Source organism: Choristoneura fumiferana, chromosome 23, assembly GCF_025370935.1.
Source record: "Choristoneura fumiferana chromosome 23, NRCan_CFum_1, whole genome shotgun sequence".
Lineage (NCBI taxonomy): Eukaryota > Metazoa > Arthropoda > Insecta > Lepidoptera > Tortricidae > Choristoneura > Choristoneura fumiferana.
Window position 1 is genome coordinate 4494028 of NC_133494.1, and position 20330 is coordinate 4514357.

The following is a 20330-nucleotide window of genomic DNA, read 5'->3' on the forward strand; positions in this document are numbered from 1 at the left end:
GCGGTAAATAATTGACATATAAAATAAGTATGTGTGTACACAGGACAAATCAAACAACTTTATTATAGTAAACATCGATTTATTTCAATAAATATTTTTTTAAGTTGCCTATCCAGAAATACATGAGTTGTAACTTAGATTGTAAATAATGTTATTGTTTTAATTCTATAAGTCGACGTACGTGCTTGTTTCATGAAAATAATAACAAACTAACTTACTGTTAAGTAAAAAGTCTTACACGATACAAATAATGCCACAAAAAAGATAGAAATTATAAAATTAATTATCACTGCCATTAAACTTCCACATACAGTGTGGAAAAGTAAGTCGGGCCCTGGAGGGAAACTACCTTAAATCCTTAAGTTGGCTCATTTTCCTTAAAGGAGACATTCCTTTATTTTTAAAAAGAAACAAAACTGCATTTAAAGATTTTCTAAAACTCGCTTGTCTCGCCCGGGACTCGAACCAGCTAAAATTGAAAAAACAAATACTCGCTATTTTATTATACTAATCGATAGGATTTATCCAGGATAAAATTTCTCTAACAAACATTTGGTCTTACTCTCGTCTGTCGTACAAGATATCCATTAAGAATACCTATTCTGCAGACTTGCTGGACTTCTTGCAGGCCATCTAATCGTCCCGTTTGTACCTATCCAGACATTTAAATTTTCATTGAAGTAAGCCCTGGAAATTCTCCTATTGTGGGCAGGTGCACCATCTTGTTGAAAAATTATATTATTATTATCAGTCTTTCAATGTTACAGAGATGAGAGAACTGTAACGTGTCTTTTACTTGTTGAAAGTGAACAGTAAGTACTAGGTAATGTTCATTAAAGAACTTGAGTACTAAATAGGTATTCTTCATGGTTATCTTGTACGACAGACGAGAGTAAGACCAAATGTTTGTTAGGGAAATATTATCCTGGATAATAATCCTATCGATTAGTACAATAAAATAGCGAGTGTTTTTTTTTTAATTTTAGTTGGTTCGAGTCCCGGGCGAGGCAAGCGAGTTTTAGAAAATCTTTGTGCAGTTTTGTTTCTTTTTAAAAATAAAGGAATGTCTCCTTTAAGTAAAATGAGCCAACTTAAAGATTTAACCCTTAAGTTGGCAGTGTATGCCACAACTAACATGATTCAAGACTATCTTATTGTATTTTATTAAATGTAGAATTTTTTGGACTATACGGCAACAACGAGGTTTGAATCATGATTTTTTTTTTTAATTTTGTCAAATTAAGGGTTAAGGTACTTTCCCTCCAGGGCCCGACTTATTTTTCCACACTGTACCTATATCCGTGTCTATATACAATAAATCTGAATATTTATTTATTGGTGTCAAAAATAATAAAAAGTCTTTTTAAAACTAATGATGAGCATAAAATCTAAATGAAATTATGGCTTTAAACTTCTGTTTAGGTTAAGTAAGTAAGTATATTAAGTACTTATAGTTAATTAAGTATCTAAAACGTATAAGTACAAAATGTCTTTGGTAAAGTACCTTACGTTACATTATAAATAGGTAAAAGCTGTACACGTACAAATGAGTAGTAGATGTACAAATTGACACCAATCTGTATCTTAAGGGCGGTAAACAAGGAATTACGAACGAGAGTCTATTAGAAGCCCGAAGTCGAAGACTGAGGGCTTTAATGAGTCGACGTTCGTAATTCTAGTACCGCCCGTGCGACATACAATGTTTTTCATCACATTTGCGAGTAAAATTGTATATTTGTAAAAGAAAAACTAATATTTTTTCAAAAATTGCCGATACCGCTGACTGCGCTCTTGCCAGTGCCAGCTCCTCCGCAGCATGTGCCCGACGTGCGCGCGCTCCTGCAGCAGCGCACGCAACACGCCATGCAGTATCAAACTCTTTTACCGACCTTGGGCTTGATGACAACAAAATTAGTACGGGCAATGACTCATTTACCGACCACGGGTTTCATGACAAGCGCATTAAAGTCGAGGGTTTTATTTGGGGGCTTACAACCAAGGTAGCCTGCATGTTACGACACTGTTTACGAGCAAGTGTGATGAAAAAATATTTGTGTTATGTTACTTATGTTCTATCACCATTTTTAGACAAGGTATGTAATAAAGAATTAAATTTTCTTTTTATCAATGAAACTTCGTGGCCCCTATTTTCTTTTGGGTAAGCAGTAAAGTTTTAACTTTAATCCGCGCAAGCCCGTGTATGTGTAACGTTATACGTTAGACGTGTTGTGCTCCTTGTAGTTTTGCCGCAAATTTAAAAAATAGAAAAAAATTCAATAAATTTCTTAAATTTAAAATATTTCTCTGCTCTGTTACAATACAACTTATAGGTTAATATACATACGGAGTACTTTAAAATGTCAAATGTGTACATTATCAAAATCGTCACTTATCTGTTTGTTATAAATAATACTGTTACTATTAAAATCAATCAATTATTTGATTCTTCTATCATCATTACTAATATTATAAATGCAAAAGTAACTCTGTCTATTACCGATTTAGATGGAGGTCGGTAAGGAGACAATTTTTATTCCGGAAAATCGCCTAGATGCCGCGGGATTGCGATACTTAACGATTTCTGCGCAGAAACTTAACGATATTTCGCAGTTTTGTAATTTGGATTGTAATTAAGTACTAGTAGCATGGTAGCCTTTGGAATTAGGTACCAACGTCTTGTTATAATGTGTCAAGGTCCATATTTATATGGCAAGCACTCTTTGAAATTAGTAGTACCTACTAACGATAATTAGGTTACCAGAAGTCCGAGAAGACCTAACTGATGCTTTTACGCGATATTTATGCTTGTATGTATCTGAGCTTCAAGCCAGATGTCTTAAAGATGTGTCTTGTCACCGTCGTTATTGAGCGGCTTAGTTTCCACATTCTCTTCGGTCCTTTGCTCCTCCGCCCTGTTCCAAGGCTGTTCTTCACCGGAGCCAAATGTCGTATACGCCAAAATCTCCAATACGTACAAACCAATGGTGACGAAGAATATTTTCTGCCAGGCGGATATTGTTTTCTGAAAGTAACATTGTAAGGTACATTAGTCATTTGTGTTTGCGATAAAAATGCCGCAGGGAAGGAAAACAAGTTTTGGTTTATATTTCCTTTTGTTTGTTAGTGACTGACGCCAATTCAAATTGTGTAAATTTCATTTATATTTATGATGTGCGTATTTCCTGTAGAAACAGTATAGAGGTAACTTATTTACCAACCACATTTTTAGGAAAAAACCGTTTTGTCGGTCACATACACAAGTAGTTAGATATGTAGATGTACAGCTGTTCCTTCTTCCACCTACCCATTCACTATTAATATATTTAGGGGCTCTTTCACCATCCATTGATTAGCGTTAACCGACGGTTAAATATGATGCCGTCTCCGTCTATTCGAACAAAACGAATAGAGACGGCATCACACCTAACCGCCAGTTAACACTAATCAATGGATGGTGAAACAGCCCCTTAAAATTTTAAATGTGAAAGTAACTCTGTCTTTCTGTACTTTTCACGCTGCAACCGCTGAACCGATTTAGACGAAATTCGGTATAGAGATAGTTGGAGTCCCGAAAAAGGACATAGTAGGCTACTTTTTATTCCGAAAAATGCATAATACCTACGGGATAGCGATAAGCGAGTTTAACACAGATTGAGACCCCAGGAACAGCTAGTAAGTAGTTAAAAAACTTTAGAAAGACCTTCTTGTATCTAGAAAACTGAGGCCGTATTGTCTAACGCGCCGACGTTCGCGATCGTATCCACCATCTCTTTCTACCCTCGTCTTATACCGTGTCACAGAAAGAAGTGATAAAAAATATTGTGATTTCAAGTGTATTAGACAATAAGGCCTCTGATAAGGGACTTAAGTCAAAATCAAATATGGCACATCAACTTGTCTGTAACCACGGACGCTCTGCCGTACTCGACCTAAAGTCGTCTGGCAGTGTCTTATCCAACCTCGACATTGGCGAAATCATCGTATCGTTCGATGGGGCCATTATTAGCCCAAAAATTGAAGTTGAACTTGTCTGTATGGACACGTTACACTACTACAAGCGAGAGGGGTATTTTATAAAGTTTTTTACATATCTATCTATATTGGTGAGCGTGTTCACTTATAAGTAGAGGCGCTATGGTAGTACCTAAGGTTATCAGTAATTTGTATAGTGATATACGGAACGGCGAACAAACAAACAAAGAACACATATACGCAAAGGGCATTATGGAATAGTTATTTGTGTCACAAGGGAGCAAAATGTTGTATTTACGGCGAGGGCGTACATTGAATCCAGAATGTAGCGAAGGATTCTGCAATAGACTCCTGAGCGTAGCGAGGGATTCTAAAGTAGAATCCTGAGCGTAATGAGGGATTCAAGTGTTAACGCCCAAGATGAAAATAATTTTGCTCCCGAGTGGCTCATACAACTTTTCACACCGAGCATTAAGAAACTTGAAAAAAAAAATCTAAATATTATTAAAGAACAACCAGCATAGAAAATGGCGTGGCTTTACAATTATCAACTTCAAAAATGGAATTTGCAATAAAACACTTAGAAAAGCCTTGAACAGAAAAGTGGCACTTTGCTCCCTCTCGTCAGGGAGGAAAAGTTACTTTTCTGAAGGAGAGGTGTGAAAAGTTAATGAGTTGTTACAAACTTACGTTGCCATCAGTGAGCACTCCGACGAAGATGGGCACTACTATGCCGGGTATCGTAGCCACAGTATTGGTTATAGCCATGAGGGTCCCTGCAAACAGTAACAGCAATGAAAACAGAAGCTGAGTTGGCAGGGCGCTAAGTATTGTTTGTCGCTAATGGAGACTCCTTGATACTGGGCCATGGACTGGTTCCAACCACGTTGTGTAACCAGGTTGGGCTCATCTATAGGGTGACTTTAATGTCCGTCCGTCTATCTGTTTGTCTGTTTACCGGCCAACATTCGCAAGAAAAAAGCTGGGTACTTTCCATCGACATAGAATTGTGGAATTTCACAAGAAGCAAAGTAAAGGCTGCTTAAGTAGTCCTTCCTAAAGATAACCTTTAGGAAATGCGATTCGCCCCCACCGTTTGTACTCGTACTTCCGAACAGATTCTACATAAGTTTATTTTTCAGTCCGTTTTGTTTTCACTAGTCTCCAGTTATAGCAATGACTGGTGTTTTCACTTTTTAAGTATGAACTGGAGCAGTTTTGTTATATAGGTACCATCAGCCAAATATGTGGTCCACCACCCTAAAATTGATAATCGTGTACATGTTATAAAACAATAAGTACTTAATGCCAATAGATGTGTCTGTCAACTTTAGCGACATATTCATTTGATAGGAACTTGTTTAAAAATTGATAGACCATTTATTTGGCTGATGGTACATCTTATTTAGGTGCGAAACCCGCCATGCGCATGATGCGCAGGACTGACTCTTAACCTCGTAGGGCCCAACGTCCTAAATTTAGGACATACGTCAAAGCTAATGTCAAACTTCACTAATTGACTATTAAGTTTCAAGTTTTAATGATCAAAATTTGACGCCGGCCTCACGACGTTAACCTATTAATTGCCGAGCGCCAGATTACGTACTTTAAATAAATAAATGCCGACGCTTCTGTAGACAGACGCCAATCGGCGTCTGCAGCATTAAATTAGGGTCACCGAAACTCCGATGGATAGTGGAAACTAACTCAGACGTCCAAATTTGGTAAAGTTTAAAAAATAAATGGAAATTGTTTATTGTCTTAGAATATGGTAAGTACAAGTTGCAAGTGTAAGAAGTGCACTGACCGGCGTAGTTGGGCGCGATGTCGATGTGGTTGGAGAGGAACCCGCAGAACATGCCGCCGATGCAGGTGACGCCGACGGCCATCAGCGCCACCGCCGCGCCGCGGTTGCAGCCGATGAAGCTCACCGCCAGCAGACACGCCGCTGGGACCACTGACGCTGTTGGGTGTACATTCAGATTACAGATGGTACTCGTAGGACTGATGGCCGATGGGGTCAGAAGGTTCTCCAATGGTGTCCGCGGACCAGGAGACGAGCTGTCGGTAGGTTTCACATCGTATTACATTACCTCGGAAATGTTCGTATTTGCCATGCTACTTTAGTCAGTCTCAGTACACATCAAGGCAGCGTAGGAGAAGGTTGCATCGAGTAATTAATATTAATCGACACGTAAAGTGGTTATCACCTAAGTTAAGATTGTTATTAAAATTTGGTTTACACTTCATTCTCTACCTACATATATCTCTATGTTTTCGTTATAACATCTCAGTGTGTTGTTATACTTCAAGCTCCATATCTCAATATTTTAGTATTACCATATTAGGAAGGTTACATTAGTAATGACACTGCTCTACATACATTGTATGGTACAAATAAACTACGAGCGTAGTACTGAAGTCTGTGTGAAATAGAGTCCTCTCTCTTCACTTTCAACCTACCAAATAACGTGCCGATCTTGCGAGCGACAGTAGTGGTGATGGTTCCTCGGCCGCGGAGATAGTCCAGGGTCTTACTGAGACCCATACTGAAGAACCACAGCGTCAGGAAGGGCAGGGCAGTCGTCACGGCGTTCTGTTCAACATTGTGCTTATGTTAAAGAGTTATTTGTCTATGCACTTGTCAGGGCAGGCGACAATAGAGCGATCTCTCCAGGCAAATTTTACGCCTGGGGGGGCCGAAGTTTCAAGTGTGAGAGTTGGATGCTGTATTTACCTACCTATACATGTATATAAGTTAAGAAACTTCGATTGCAATGAAGAATGAAGCCATTTCTACGCTACATTACATTAGTATCATCAGCCTCCTTTGACAGCCAGCGTTGGGTAGGAACCTGGGTAGGTAGGATAGGGCTTAATTACATTTGTGAAACATTAGATAGACTTATGTCGAAGCTTAAAATGGCTATAAATTGAGAAATGCATGAATTATATCAACAGTATGAGGCTATCATGGGTTTCTGTGTCTACTTTAAGATAGGATTGGGAGTATGAATTTAAGGGAGTGTGAATCACGTTCCTATACCGACGACATTATAATACTTATCGGCACACACACAGACTGTGACGACTCATTTGCAATTTAAAATATGCCGACGCCAATAATGTGCCTACTGTGCCCGCATCGTACGTACCAAATTAAGCAGTACCTAAATAAATTAACATCGATTTATTTATTGACACTATGGTTTTATTTGATTTGTGTGCTACCGGTAAATAGGTACACAAACTCCGACCGAAGCACGCTTTTGACACGATTAATGCTGGTACTGCAAGCATAATGGTATGTACATTTCCTTTCGATATTAGCACCTGAAGAACCTTTGAACCAGTGAAGACGTTTAGATACAGTCAAGCAACTGAATCTCGTACTAGCATAAGGACTTTTTCACAGTAAACTTTAAGTGATTTCTTTGGCAGTTATTTAGATTGTCAAAATGGCATTTGCAGATTCTCAGCGGGAAGACTCCACCTCCGTATCTACGCAATGCAATTCACAAACTCTCCCTGTCTCTCTTCAGTTTCGTCAGGTAAATAGTCACTGACCTCAGTCATGTTGAACTTGAGCACTTGCTGCATGTAGAAGGGCAGTTCGATGAGCAGCATGTACCAGCCCCAGTTGGAGCACGCGTGGGCCACCAGGATGGCCAGGAACGGCGGCGACGTCAGCACAGCACGCCATGGCACAGCCAGTTTCTGCAACCAGGGAGTGAATCCATTACATCATTAGGTTCTCCAACTCTTTGTGGGCGTTGAAGGATTTCAGGCAAGCAGTGGCAGTAATAAGCTCAGAGTTTAGGAGGCGTTATTTGAAATTGAAGGAAAAGAGGGAGCTTCAGAGTATAAAAAACTCAAAGGAAACAATAGGTATAGGATGAGAGCCTATGAAATACATAGAGTACCAGTACAGGAATCACGCCGATGCCTATATCTATGTAAGTACTTGAATGATAAAATGTTTATGACCAACCTATCAACTCATTCAGCTGCTCAAGATTCCTTAATGGTACCTATAGTGGTTTGCCACACCACCCCTGCTTATACAACAGTTCCCTAAAGTTGAATACAACATTAAAGTGGAATGGTAAGAGACGGTAACATGTCGAAGAACCTCGCGGTAGCAGGAGTTGAACTTCTATGAGTTACCTAGTGCACCAGCACAAGGGTGCTTATAATTATTTGCAAGGTTCACTGGGTATTGTTTAAACCTGCTCTGCTTTCAATAGTCCAGAAATCACACAGTTAATCCCAAACCAAATTTGAAATTTCCTTAGAGAAAGAAAGACCGAGGTTTCCTTTCGAAACTAACCTTATGTCCGTGATCGTCAGTCTTCCCGCCCAGCGAAGTGACAATCATGTTCCGCTCTTCGGCGCTGATGAGTCGCTGTTGCTGCGGCGAGTCTTGGACCAACACCACCCACAGCAGACACCAGATGGCCGCCAGCCCACCCATGACGTAAAACACGCTTTCCCAGCCTGGAACAAAAACTATAGTTACCAGTCACCATATCTATACAGTGAGTCTACTCCATGTCAAGTAGTTTTGGCTCAGTGGTCTTTGGGCGAAATAATGACCCCCTAAACCTTAGAAGCAGTTTTTTTTTCCTTTACGCCGGGATGCTTCATAAAGGGGTAAGAAGAAAGTTGCCATCAGACATGGTGAGTAGGTATAAAATTGGTCGGAGTAGGTAAAAATAAATAATAATAATAAATTCATTTATTTCGGGCAACTTGGCCCATACAGTAAATACCTTACAGACTAACATACATATTTATAATCAATATTTAAAACTAATTTGGTGACAAAACGGCGTGACCCCGTTGAGTCACCGTCCCGACGTCGCATTCATCTGCGGCATGGTGCCCGGTACCGCCGGAACACAACGTCTTTCGGCCAGAAGGCAGCACTCGCGATGGTCCCCATCAGCAGCCGTGGCACGCGCACCACAAACGCAATGGTAAATGGTACATTTCTCACCACCAACCACAGTATTACCTACTGTTTAACCTGGTGAGGCTCTCGCTAGGTGCAAGCAAACTGTAATCCTCTACAAGTTACGTGCACGACACCGTTCGCAGTTTGACGAGCCTTGTACTACTAAATATTACCACTTGTACTCAGTGGGATATTCTGTGCCGTCTAGACATAATATTTTACTCCTCTTCCTTATCCCTTACCTAAGTTGGAAGTGAGTACTCCAGCCATGAGCATAGAAATGACAGTTCCGAGCGACGTTCCCGCGTAAACCAGAGCCGCCATGACACTTCGCTCTGCCGGGGGCGCCCATTTTGACAGCAGCACATGCATGGCTGGGAAGGTTACACCCTGAAAAAGTAAGCATTGAAATCTGCCACCCATTCCGAAGTTTCTGAATTTATTATACATACGTTTATTTATTTATTATACATTTATTTTGTAACTTGTCGGTCGACCTGCTCCACTGTGTAGAGAGTAAATCAATTTATGTAATTTAGACTCTTATCCATGATCGCGTACTTTAATTTCAGAAAATTGATCAACAAACGCAATGTTTTTTATCGAAACAGATCAACTTCAATGGGCCTGAGTAGGTACTATCTCAAGCCAAGGATCTGACATGTTATACCGTAACGATTTCCAAGGATCAATCAATCAATTTATTGTGAAGAATTCGGGTACAGTCCATAGATGTTCAATCGTCGTCGTATTCGTATCGTGAAGTATTCTACTGTTCTATTATCATAATACTCCAACTAAATTAAAAAACCCCCGACACAAAAAGAGCTGGAAAAGGAGCTGTTGCCCGCGACTTCATCTGCGAAGAATTCGTTTATCCCTATCCCGCGGGGACTGCTGATTTCCCGCAAAATTAGCCTAAGTTAATTTAGTATAAGTACCTAGTAATATTTTTTTATCTAAGCGTCGTCGATGTCGGGGGACCGCTAAGGTTAACAGGAAACTAAAGTACATATGTTGTATTGTTGAATCCTCGCACGGCCGAATGTACTATATAAAGTACAAATTGTTCATTGAATAAAGAATTCTAAGAATTTTGAAATAATATCCAAAATAACAAAGGAGCAGGTCAACACGTCTAGTCTAGGTCTTAAGCACTATGTTTGTTAAAAAGTTTCAGGACTCAGGAGGATATGTACTTATTCCGGGATCAAAATGTACTTACGCCACCGATGCCCTCCCCGATTCTCATGATAACCACGGCGACGTAGTGCCACGACGCCATGACCGGAGTCAGTAGCGTGCACACCACGTTTATGGTCACGCTGAAGAACATCACCCATTTCGCTGAGAACAACTCTGCGACGCGGGCGCCTGGACAAAGATTGACAAATTAATTCAACTTTTGATGGTATTTTGATTATGAACATGCCTACTAACTTGAGATGAAAGTCAAGTCACGATTTTTTACTATGGATACTCTACATGGAAAGTACATAGTAGAGTGTGATGGAAAAAATAATAGCAAGATCTGAGATAATGAGGACATGAAAAAGTGACAAGATAATTTGCAATAGCATGGGTTAAATAGGTAGGCGTCCATATACGCTTGTTATAAACTTAAAACTATATACAAAATACTATTACTACCTTAATCTACACATACGTAAACACAAACATCTACTATTAATTTCTCTAGTTTATTATCTAGTTGTAATTAATTTAACTCTAGAATTTATTTTTAGCATAATCACGACCTTGTACGAAAGAGCGAATACCTCCTAATACAAGTGTTAAACTTAAAAGGAGGATTCGTCAACAACTGTAAACACATTGTTAGAAAATAAATGATTTTGATTTTGATTTTTTGATTTTGATATACTAAGTTGACATGTTTTAAATAGCTCTATAACCTATATGAGTATGACCGAAAGAAGCGCCACTACGCCATTTGGTTTATAAAGGAAATAATCGTACGTGCGAAGCATTCAAATTTTTGCAATTAGGTAAGTATGGTTTAAGTACACGCATAACTCGAATCGCACCAACGGTTGACAATATGGAATCTCATTTCGTTAGAGGAAGAGATAGTTTATTAAGCATCAGGTTTATGTATTTATACCGCTGCTTCATCTTGCATTTGAAACAAAACTGTGACATTTACCCTCTATTCAATTGTATCATTTCTACTTACTTGAAGGGTCATACATAACTTATAAGTATACCTAACATAAAAGCGTGTAACAATACGTCAGAAATTGCGGCCCCGTCAATGACACGACTCCTACGTCTTTTATAGGGTTCTATTTTAGGCGATAGCGACCGAAATAAACTTACCAGGAATCTGCGATATGAAGTATCCCCAAAAGTAGCAGCTCAGCACGATGCCCTGAACTGGGCTGGGCCAGATAAACGGACCATTGGCCTCCTGTAAAACGTATTAAGTATATGAAATGCTGAAACAGTACGACGAGCAAAAAAGTTTTCTAAATGACCTTAATTCCAGTGGGAGCGATGACTCCTTTATATTTATTGGAGGAGGAATGTCGCAAAGTATATTATTAGGTTTTATTGTCCACGGTACTATCGCGTGCCCCAATAAAGTGCCCAAATTTACTATAAATCTGACATGTCAATAATCTTAATTGATTGGTCGTTTGTCTCCATTAGACCTTATTGAAGGTTTGACGCGTAGCTCTTACTAATGGGCTTAGGACAATCAACCGAAATATCTTTTTTATCAGTAGGTAAATCACGCATACCGTTGACCAGATAGTCTGAGCGAACAATTAAACTGGAAGTGTTTGGAATGCTTCCAATATATTATGGTATTTTCACGTTTACCAATTAAAAACCCGTTTAATTAATGTCAGGCCTTATTTTTCAATGGGTGTAGGTGTAAGTAAGTACACATACTACGCCAAATAACTTAAAATGTTAAAGCACATTAATTCGGAAAATTTACACTGAGTAATCGTCAGAGCTCACGCTGAAATATCTGGAAAAGACTTAAAGACGGTCCCGCATGTACCTTGACTAAATTATTGTAATTAAAATACCGGTATTTAAAGAAATATATCCGGATAATGCAAAATTTAAATCGAGTTTAGCTCGACATAACAAAACACAGTTATATTATAACAAAAATGACGATGAAAACGTGGGTAGTTGTGCGCCGGTAATGGCTGGTATTAGTTTCGTCGGGGAGTCGCGCTAGCAGAGGGGTGGCGCGTGTTGCAGCAGCCGCTCTAAGATAAAGGGCTACGAATTAGCCTGAAAATGTCAAGCCAAACTCGCTTTAAGACGTGAGTTATCCGGATATATTTAATTAAATATGAGGGAGTCTCACGGTAAAATCCCGGTCTTTAAAGGGACTATTACAGAACTCTATCTCTGTTACTATAAAGAGATCTCGCTCCCCAGACAGATGTAATGCCCGGATATACGCACAATACGTTGCGCACACGCATAACACTCGAGCGCCCATAAAATGCAATGGAAGCCCAATTGACACGAGCTGTTCGCCCCAATCGGCACATTGATGTGTTTATGGCAACATATCCGAAGTTAGCCTCAATTCGTCTTATTAATTCGCTAAGTAGTTTGTTGACCAACATTCTGGAGTAAACAAAATAATTTATTAAACTCAAATATACATTATAACGGCTAACGTAACTACTATCTAGAACTATCAACGGCTTGAGTTCATATGACTCGTCATTCTTTTTTAAGCCAAATTAATCTTTCATAACTATACTGTTTTATGAATTGCTCCTCTACCACTCAAAGGTTGACTGGCAGAGATCCCTGCAGGGATAAGTCCGCCTTTGTACTTAACACAACTTTTATTTATGTAACCTTTTTGTTTTTCCTTTTTGTACAATAAAGAGTAAAAACAAACAAACAAACAAACAAACTATACCTAGTTATTAGTCAGTTGGTAGGTAAAGTAAGTCCTGGGAGTGGTATTCATTAATTGCAACATTATTAGAGAAGCGGAATAAGATGGAGGAGGCCTTTACCTTTGGGGATTACTAGGTGTATAAAAAAAACATAATATAAAGTGGAGATAGTCTTACGGTAGTCGTGCTATTCCCGCCAGTCGGCGTGCATTCTTCCACGACGCTCTCGTTGACCGCTGCGTGGAGGGACGAACTGTTCTTCTCCATCGCTTTGATGGCCGTGTGATTCAACATGCCCACCATGGCCACTGACAGGTTTACCTTCAGACCGTACACGATAGCCATTCCCATTGAGCCTAGGACGGCTAGGATGTAGCGGGCTGGGACCACCCCTGAGAACAAAGAAGTTTAAACTTTTACAAGATCTAGTCCAACAAGATGCTGCTTCCGGCTGTCAAACTTGATACTTCTTCAGATCCCGCAAACGCACATGTGCGTTCAAATAGTTACAAAATTATGATAGTGACATACTGGGTGAAAGTCTCGAAAACCTGAGGACCTGGGTTCGCTTCCCAGCGCTGGTCTCTTTTTCTAGTTTTTCTGTGCATCCATGACAGTTTGTATTTTTGAATAAGTAAGATTAGAGTCCGTGGATCCTTAAAATCTTTACTCTGCCTGAAGACATAGCCAAGCATTCTGTAAGCTTTTGACGCAATTTTGTCAACATGTAAAGTTAGTTGACATTCGCTATCCAGGTAGGAGTGGGACAATTCACAATAGTCGTCTACCTCACCTACATACTATGGGTTTCAATCCCTCCTGCTGGCTCGTGCTGAGTCACCGACTTCAAGCTAGTACGTACCTATCTACTTACCTAGAAAAATATTTTCAAGGGTTTTGTAGTCGGTTCCATTTTTTGTTATTTTTTTATTTTTTTGGAGTCGGTTTTACTTTTTTGTTAAAAAAATTCTTTATTTGTATTTCCGAAACATGGTTATTGCCGGATATATCTTTGACACTGAACTTTTTGACGCACGTTATAATGTATACAGGACCGATCGCAATTATAATTAATTGCTAAATATACACATACACAAATAGTACACATTTTTGTTAGTGTGATATTTAGTTGTGATTTTAAACAAATACTTGAAAATTGCGGTAATATACTGCATTTCTTGTATTTCTTAGATAGTACTTTTGGAAACTATAGGTCTGTAATAGTTGCATATAAAATATTTGTAACCTTGCCTTTGTGTGACTGTTTGTTTCACAATAAATAAATAAATAAAAAATATTAATAAATATATCCAAATTACCATAGGTGTCCCTACAATATTTGAAGAGTTCCCTCGATTTCCTTAAGATCCGATCATCAGATCCTAATTTGCTGCTTATGGGACCTAATTGAAAGCATTCCTAGACGAACTCAAAAAAAATTTTTCAAATCGGTTCATAAATGACGGAGTTCTGAGGTAACAAACATTAAAAAAAAATACAACCTTATTGATAACCTCCTCCTTTTTTTTGAAGTCGGTTAATGAAATCGTAGTTAAATTGTAAGACATTGGGAAGGAAATCATTAGTCTTGGTTCGTAGTCCTCGTGCATTCTGATAATAAAACTAGTGAACGTGAAAAGAGATAAAGCAAATAATTGTTCTTGTGAGCAGCATTTCTAATAACATGACATAATGACTATAATAGGACTAATAACATTTATTGTGACATAAGATAATGGACGTCCCATTTCGTAAATGTGTTTATATTTCGTTTTATTTAATAGTACATGATTTAGAGCGGTTTTCCAATAATTATCTGTAAAGATATTTAGTTTATCTTTTAAGTAAATATGCGCTCCTAGGTATTTGTCAAGCAAACTGTCCAGCACCTTTCCTATTACAGTAGCCAGCGAGATAGGCCTATAGTTTGACAAGTCCGAAGCATCTCCAGTTTTGTTTTTTATTATGGGCACAACAAGTGTATACATAAGGTCCTCAGGCAGATAACAATGACTGACACATGAGTTAAATAACAAGGCAAGTACCCCGGCAGGCGTACTCCGGCATGCTTCAGGTGTTCGACGCTGAGGTCATTAAGGAACTGATATATTTAGCGATAAGGCCGCCTATTGCTCACCTTGTAATTTTTTTTACTCTGTGTATCTGTTTTCTGTATTGCTTACTATGTCTGGTGTACAATAAAGAGTCTTTGTATTGTATTGTATTGTATTGTATTTATTAGGTGACAGATCTATTATTTTGGGGATCGAATTTTGATAATCAAGAATTTAGGATACAGGTTTACATTAATCTGATGACTCAGAGACAGATTTGATTAATTTGATGACCTTTCTTAGGGATAGATATAATAATTAGGGTATCGCAGTGACAAATCTAAATTTAAGTGACAGAAAATATAGTTCCCATATAAATAATCGGAGAAGTTTCAGTCAGTTTTGCGAACTTGTATAGTGCAATTGTGAACCCAGCAATGCGCATATTGCTTCTGAGTTTTTCTAATCTGAGCTTGTTTGAGAAGGAATTTATTAAAACTAGATGGTCATTGATATAGACCCGATTCGCGTTATTAGAAAAGCCCAAATCAGACGCCTACAAGTTTTTTAATTTGCGCAAGGACGAAATGAAGTTGTCCTCGTTTGAATTTATAACGAGCCTGTAATTTAACAATAATGGGCTTGGGTTTGTTGCTATCTTTATCGTTTTTAACAGCCACACGAATTACGAAGTTCCGCCAATGTAGACAAAATTTCGCAAGCGCTGCCCTATACAGACAGTGAAATTTATAACATTCATTACAGCTCAACATGCGCTGGAAATTTCAAAAAACAACGACATTTACAGACAATAAATTCAAAGGTTAGCTGGAATAGATCCCTTTAAGGGATAAGTTAGGCTCTGTACATCTTATTCTCTTGTATCTTTTGCTATTTCCATGTGTTTGTACAATAAAGAGTTAGGTACCGATACAATACAATACAATACATGTATCTATCTATACTATCCTATTATCTGCTTTTGTTCTCGTAAGCGCCAACCAATTCTATTAGCTTATTCTGCAGTCTATTGTTTAAGGAAATAGAGTTAATAATCCATATATAAATTTGCAAAGCGTTTATAATCTGCTTTTACTGAGGTCGTTATCTTAATTTGTGGCTAACCACTTAATGTGATTATAGCAGTCAAAGGATGAGCTCACTTCAAAAAGTTTAGACTAACTACTTTATTACTACCTGTTTAGTATTCAAAAAATACATCAACGCATAATACCCAAATGCCTTTTTACGTATTAATTAAAATTAAGGGTGTAATGGGTTTGTACTACTGGACGCGCAGCTGCTGAGCTAAGCAGCAGCCCCCCGCGCACCTCAGCGCACCAAAATAAAATATTATGTCCTTACAAATATTAAATTTTACTCACAAATGTGATGGATGAGATGAAAAACATTGTATGTCGCACGGGCGGTCCTGGAATTCCAAACATCATTCATAAAGCCCTCAGTCTTCGATTGTCTCGGCTCTCATCGTAATTTCTTATTTACCGCCCTTAAGACACAATGTATTATTGTTTCTAAATTGTGTAAGTAGGCCACAAAGTTTTTATACTACCAACGCTTTTGAAAAGACCATTGCAAAAATGCACCGCAAGAAACTTGGCAGTTTTTTTTTTCAAAATTAAATTATTAAACATAAAGCGAGCATAACAATATGCCTAACTATACAAAGTGATAGAAGTAACGATTGATAAGTAGTTTTGGTTAGTTATCCATATCACAGTGCCCACGCAATCCTCTTAACTACTGGTGCAGCGGGGGCAGCGGGGCTCATGTGTAATAATGTCGCAATATTTACCATAACGGCTCATTTACCTGTGCCGTTAAATCAGATACCTACACAAAACCATGATGTGGATAACAAAGATACCTATGATGAAAGAGTTTTGTGATTAATAAAGTCAACTCCAAGCTAATATTTCTTTTCTTTACCCAAGTAAATACAATGAGGGCTATCGCGTATGAATTCGCCGCTAGAGGCGCTAGTGTAGCGTGATGTCTCCGAATGTCCAATCTCAGTTCTTGCACAATACACACAACTAACAATACAAAGAATACTTGACCAAGGAACAGCTAGATACAGGCACCTATCAGTTGCTTGCAACGCCTGCCTGATAATTTATATAATAATAATAATAATAACTAAGTTACGTATACTTTGTTACGTATATTGTGGTTCTTGGGTGAGCTACGCGGGTTTATTTATAATTTGAATAATTTTGTGAATATTTCGCATTACTTACCTGAAATATTATGGCAATTATGCGTTACGGGGCAATTAACGTTCTGTGTTATGAGACAGTTTTGTCTTTCGGAAACTTTTGTCCTCCCTTTTTTTCCGAACAAAACAGGACTACGCAACACTGTGGTTGCTCGATATTTTTATGGTACGGTTTTAAGGTGTATTAAGTAAATATGATTTTAATCTACTTAAACTTTGTTTTCACGCCCGTAATAACCGACTTTGAAAGTCACACTTCAACCTCACGCTACAGTGGCGCCATCTAGAAAGACAAAAACCGGCCAAGAGCGTGTCGGACACGCCCGAAATAGGGTTCCGTAGCCATTACGAAAAAATTGAGTAATATTTTTCTAAGGATTTCGTATTTTGAACATGAAACTACCGTTACTATTAAATATAATGACCCGGATAACTCACGTCTTAAATCGAGTTTAGCTCGACATGTTTCGGGCTAATCCGTAGCCCTTCGCGTCTTCGGAGCAACGCGACTCAGCGGCACAGGGAAATTTTTTTTAGTTACATCATATAATAAAAATATTTTTAATAATTTGTACGGAACCCTCGGTGCGCGAGTCCGACTCGCACTTGGCTGGTTTTTTGTTTTGTGTGTATTTATATCTCATAAATAAACATTGCATTTACAGATATTCAACTATACATGCATACCAAATTCAATACAAATACATCCAGCCGATTCCAGCCGCTTTAGCGTGACAAAGTAACAAACACAACTAGCAAACTTTCGCATTTATAATTATACGAGTATAGTACCTCAGTATTAAAAATACACAAGTAAGATAACTTTTTATCAGATTAACAAAGTACAATATAAACTTCTAAATTAGTACAGGTAAAGTAGAGCTTAATACGACAGTTTGGCGGCAAAACATTTACATCAATGAAACTTTGTTTATAACTTTATCTTGGCACTAGAAATGAGGATCTGCGGAGTCCTACCAAAGTTTAGGCGTCCTACCCCCTCCCAGTGGTATAGGCAGGGGCCAAAGTTAAAAAAATACAAATTTTATGTATTTTTTGGCACAGAATCGATTGAGCCCATACTTATACACAAACTTACAGGACCAATATTTTGCCAGATATTAACGGTGTTTGTTGAAAACATAGAACAGTCTAAAAACCTAAGTAGTTTTAGCCTAAGCGTTGCCCCGGCCTGTACATACCCCCTGGGAGGGGGTAGGACGACTAAGTTTTGGGAGGACTTGGCAGATCCTAATTTCTAGTGCCAAGATAAAGTTATAAACAAATTTTCATTAATGTACATATTTTGCCGCCAAAATATCCTATTTTTCCTGTACTAAATTCCAAATGTCCTTGATATAAGTAAATTAAGTAGGTAGGTAGGTATGTTCAACAACCTTTCACAAAATAAAAAGATTCGTATATTTACATAGGTGCAAGTGTAAATTTATAAGCTAAGGTTTTCGTATTGTGTGGCATGCTATGTAAATTCTAGAGATGTACCTAATCATACCATAAGTACCAACTGTATTTTTGGTATCAAAAATCGTTATAAAGTGTGCATGTTGACGATCTTGTAAACAGATTCGTTGTATATTTAATACAATGCCCTTAACCTTGATGACCTTGCCACCTATCCACCCAGTGACCGCGCGACCTTCAAATTCTGTAAGGACACTCCTATTTTGTCAATAATAAAACTCAAATTGTGTTTCTTAGGAAATAATTTTCTAACACAAAACAGGATAACTTATTTGCCCCAAAAGTCCAAAGTAGAAAAGCCCTTGCTTGGGGTAAATGAAATGAAAAATAATACAATTATGTAGGTACAAATATAAATTGCCGGAACCGGAAATATTATAGTGATTTTCGTACTAACACAAAATTACATGTTTTTAAGTTCCTAATTACTAGGCACATTATTATATGTAAGTACTAAATACTTCAGAAACTTTCGAAATTTAAAGTGTTGTTTCTCATAATTACCCAATCTTTAGAATAATTAGATCATTTATATCTAAGACTTAGAGATACTTAAATTCTAAGTAATAGGCCTACGTGGTTTTAAAACTTGTTCCCAATAGCAAAGGTCATTGAACTCGTAAATAATATAAATAATGCCATCAACACACGTGCGTAGGCTTAGAGATTCAAATAATTTTGTTATACGTCACCGCTTTTTAAAGAAAGTGGAACTTTTTAACGAATTGAATGTCTAAAACTGGACCTACCTACTTCATAATATTTTTTATGGGTTGTGTAGGTATTCTGAACTATACCTGCTCTTAAAAGATAATCTTAATTAATTTAGTAGACATAACTTTATATCAATTTACCACTTGAAGCTTGGCTGAAGTTTTATAGGTACGAATTTTATGATGAAATATTTTTTATCAATAGGTAAGTATTATTCAATTAGTTAGATATATCAGCATTATAGCATACCTATTTGCATTCAAATAATATCAAATCAGTTCTCTCTTTAATCTACTTGACCCTCTTTACCACATTAATGTCATGTGTTTGAAACTAGAATTTTTAATAAGTAGGTAACTTTTTTAAGAATTACGACGCTAATTGCAGAAAATGAATTAAAAGTTACACTTACGTCCTAAAACGTTTCCCTTCGCAGGCTCCTCCATGATCACTTTTAAACTTTATTTATTCTTTACTATTAATTAAACCAGTAAACGTTCAACAAACTTCACAACACCGCTCGTGAGTCATCTACTGGAACTCAACGCAACCACCCACCAACATGGTGAAATCTGTTCTGACGAATTTCAAATTTATTTACGTTATATATTTGGATTTTACTACGTGCCCGCCGACATGCACCGAAGCTCCCACAACGTATGGCATGGCGCTACCCGACTTGTTCCCATTTGAGCTTTCGCGCTCAAGGTGACCTTCACAAGCACGTCAAGCGGGATCAATGAAACTGGAAAGCATTTTCATTTCATCATCAACTTCACTAATCAAAAATACCTCGCGTAGTGTGACTGAAAACAAGACCAACTCTTTAGCCTTCGTGCTAGCTTAAATACTAGTTAATATACGGGTGATTAAAACGAACTCTCCGGTTCTAGGAGTGGTTTCCTATTTTCCGCTTTCCTCCTGGATTCGTCCTGGAAACATCTATATAGCTCGCTTGAGACATCTGTCAGGTTTTTACTGAAACATTTTGATGTGATCACTCGTATCGA

At 38.0% G+C, this 20330-nt stretch overlaps 1 protein-coding gene across 1 annotated transcript; it reads right to left on the reverse strand.

Moving 5' to 3' along the window:
* Positions 1-1372: 1372 nt before the first annotated feature.
* On the reverse strand, positions 1373-20169 carry MFS3 (major facilitator superfamily transporter 3). Its single transcript, XM_074106084.1, has 11 exons — positions 19733-20169; positions 13009-13223; positions 11267-11357; positions 10155-10303; positions 9172-9319; positions 8303-8469; positions 7540-7689; positions 6436-6568; positions 5780-5935; positions 4663-4748; positions 1373-3022 (listed from the first exon to the last, which is right to left on the reverse strand). The coding sequence occupies exons 1-11, from the start codon at positions 19764-19766 to the stop codon at positions 2837-2839; spliced, it is 1515 nt and encodes a 504-aa protein (XP_073962185.1). The 5' UTR covers positions 19767-20169; the 3' UTR covers positions 1373-2836.
* Between the last annotated feature and the right edge of the window lie 161 nt (positions 20170-20330).

Bases quoted from the DNA above. Each gene is read 5' to 3' on its own strand.
- MFS3 (XM_074106084.1), bottom strand. From the start codon at position 19,766: ATGGAGGAGCCTGCGAAGGGAAACGTTTTAGGAC. The intron at 8,470-9,171 runs GTAAGGGATAAG...TTTTTGTTCCAG, and splicing joins AGTACTCACTTCCAACTTAG to GCTGGGAAAGCGTGTTTTAC. The intron at 4,749-5,779 runs GTCAGTGCACTT...TACTGTTTGCAG, and splicing joins CATCGCGCCCAACTACGCCG to GGACCCTCATGGCTATAACC.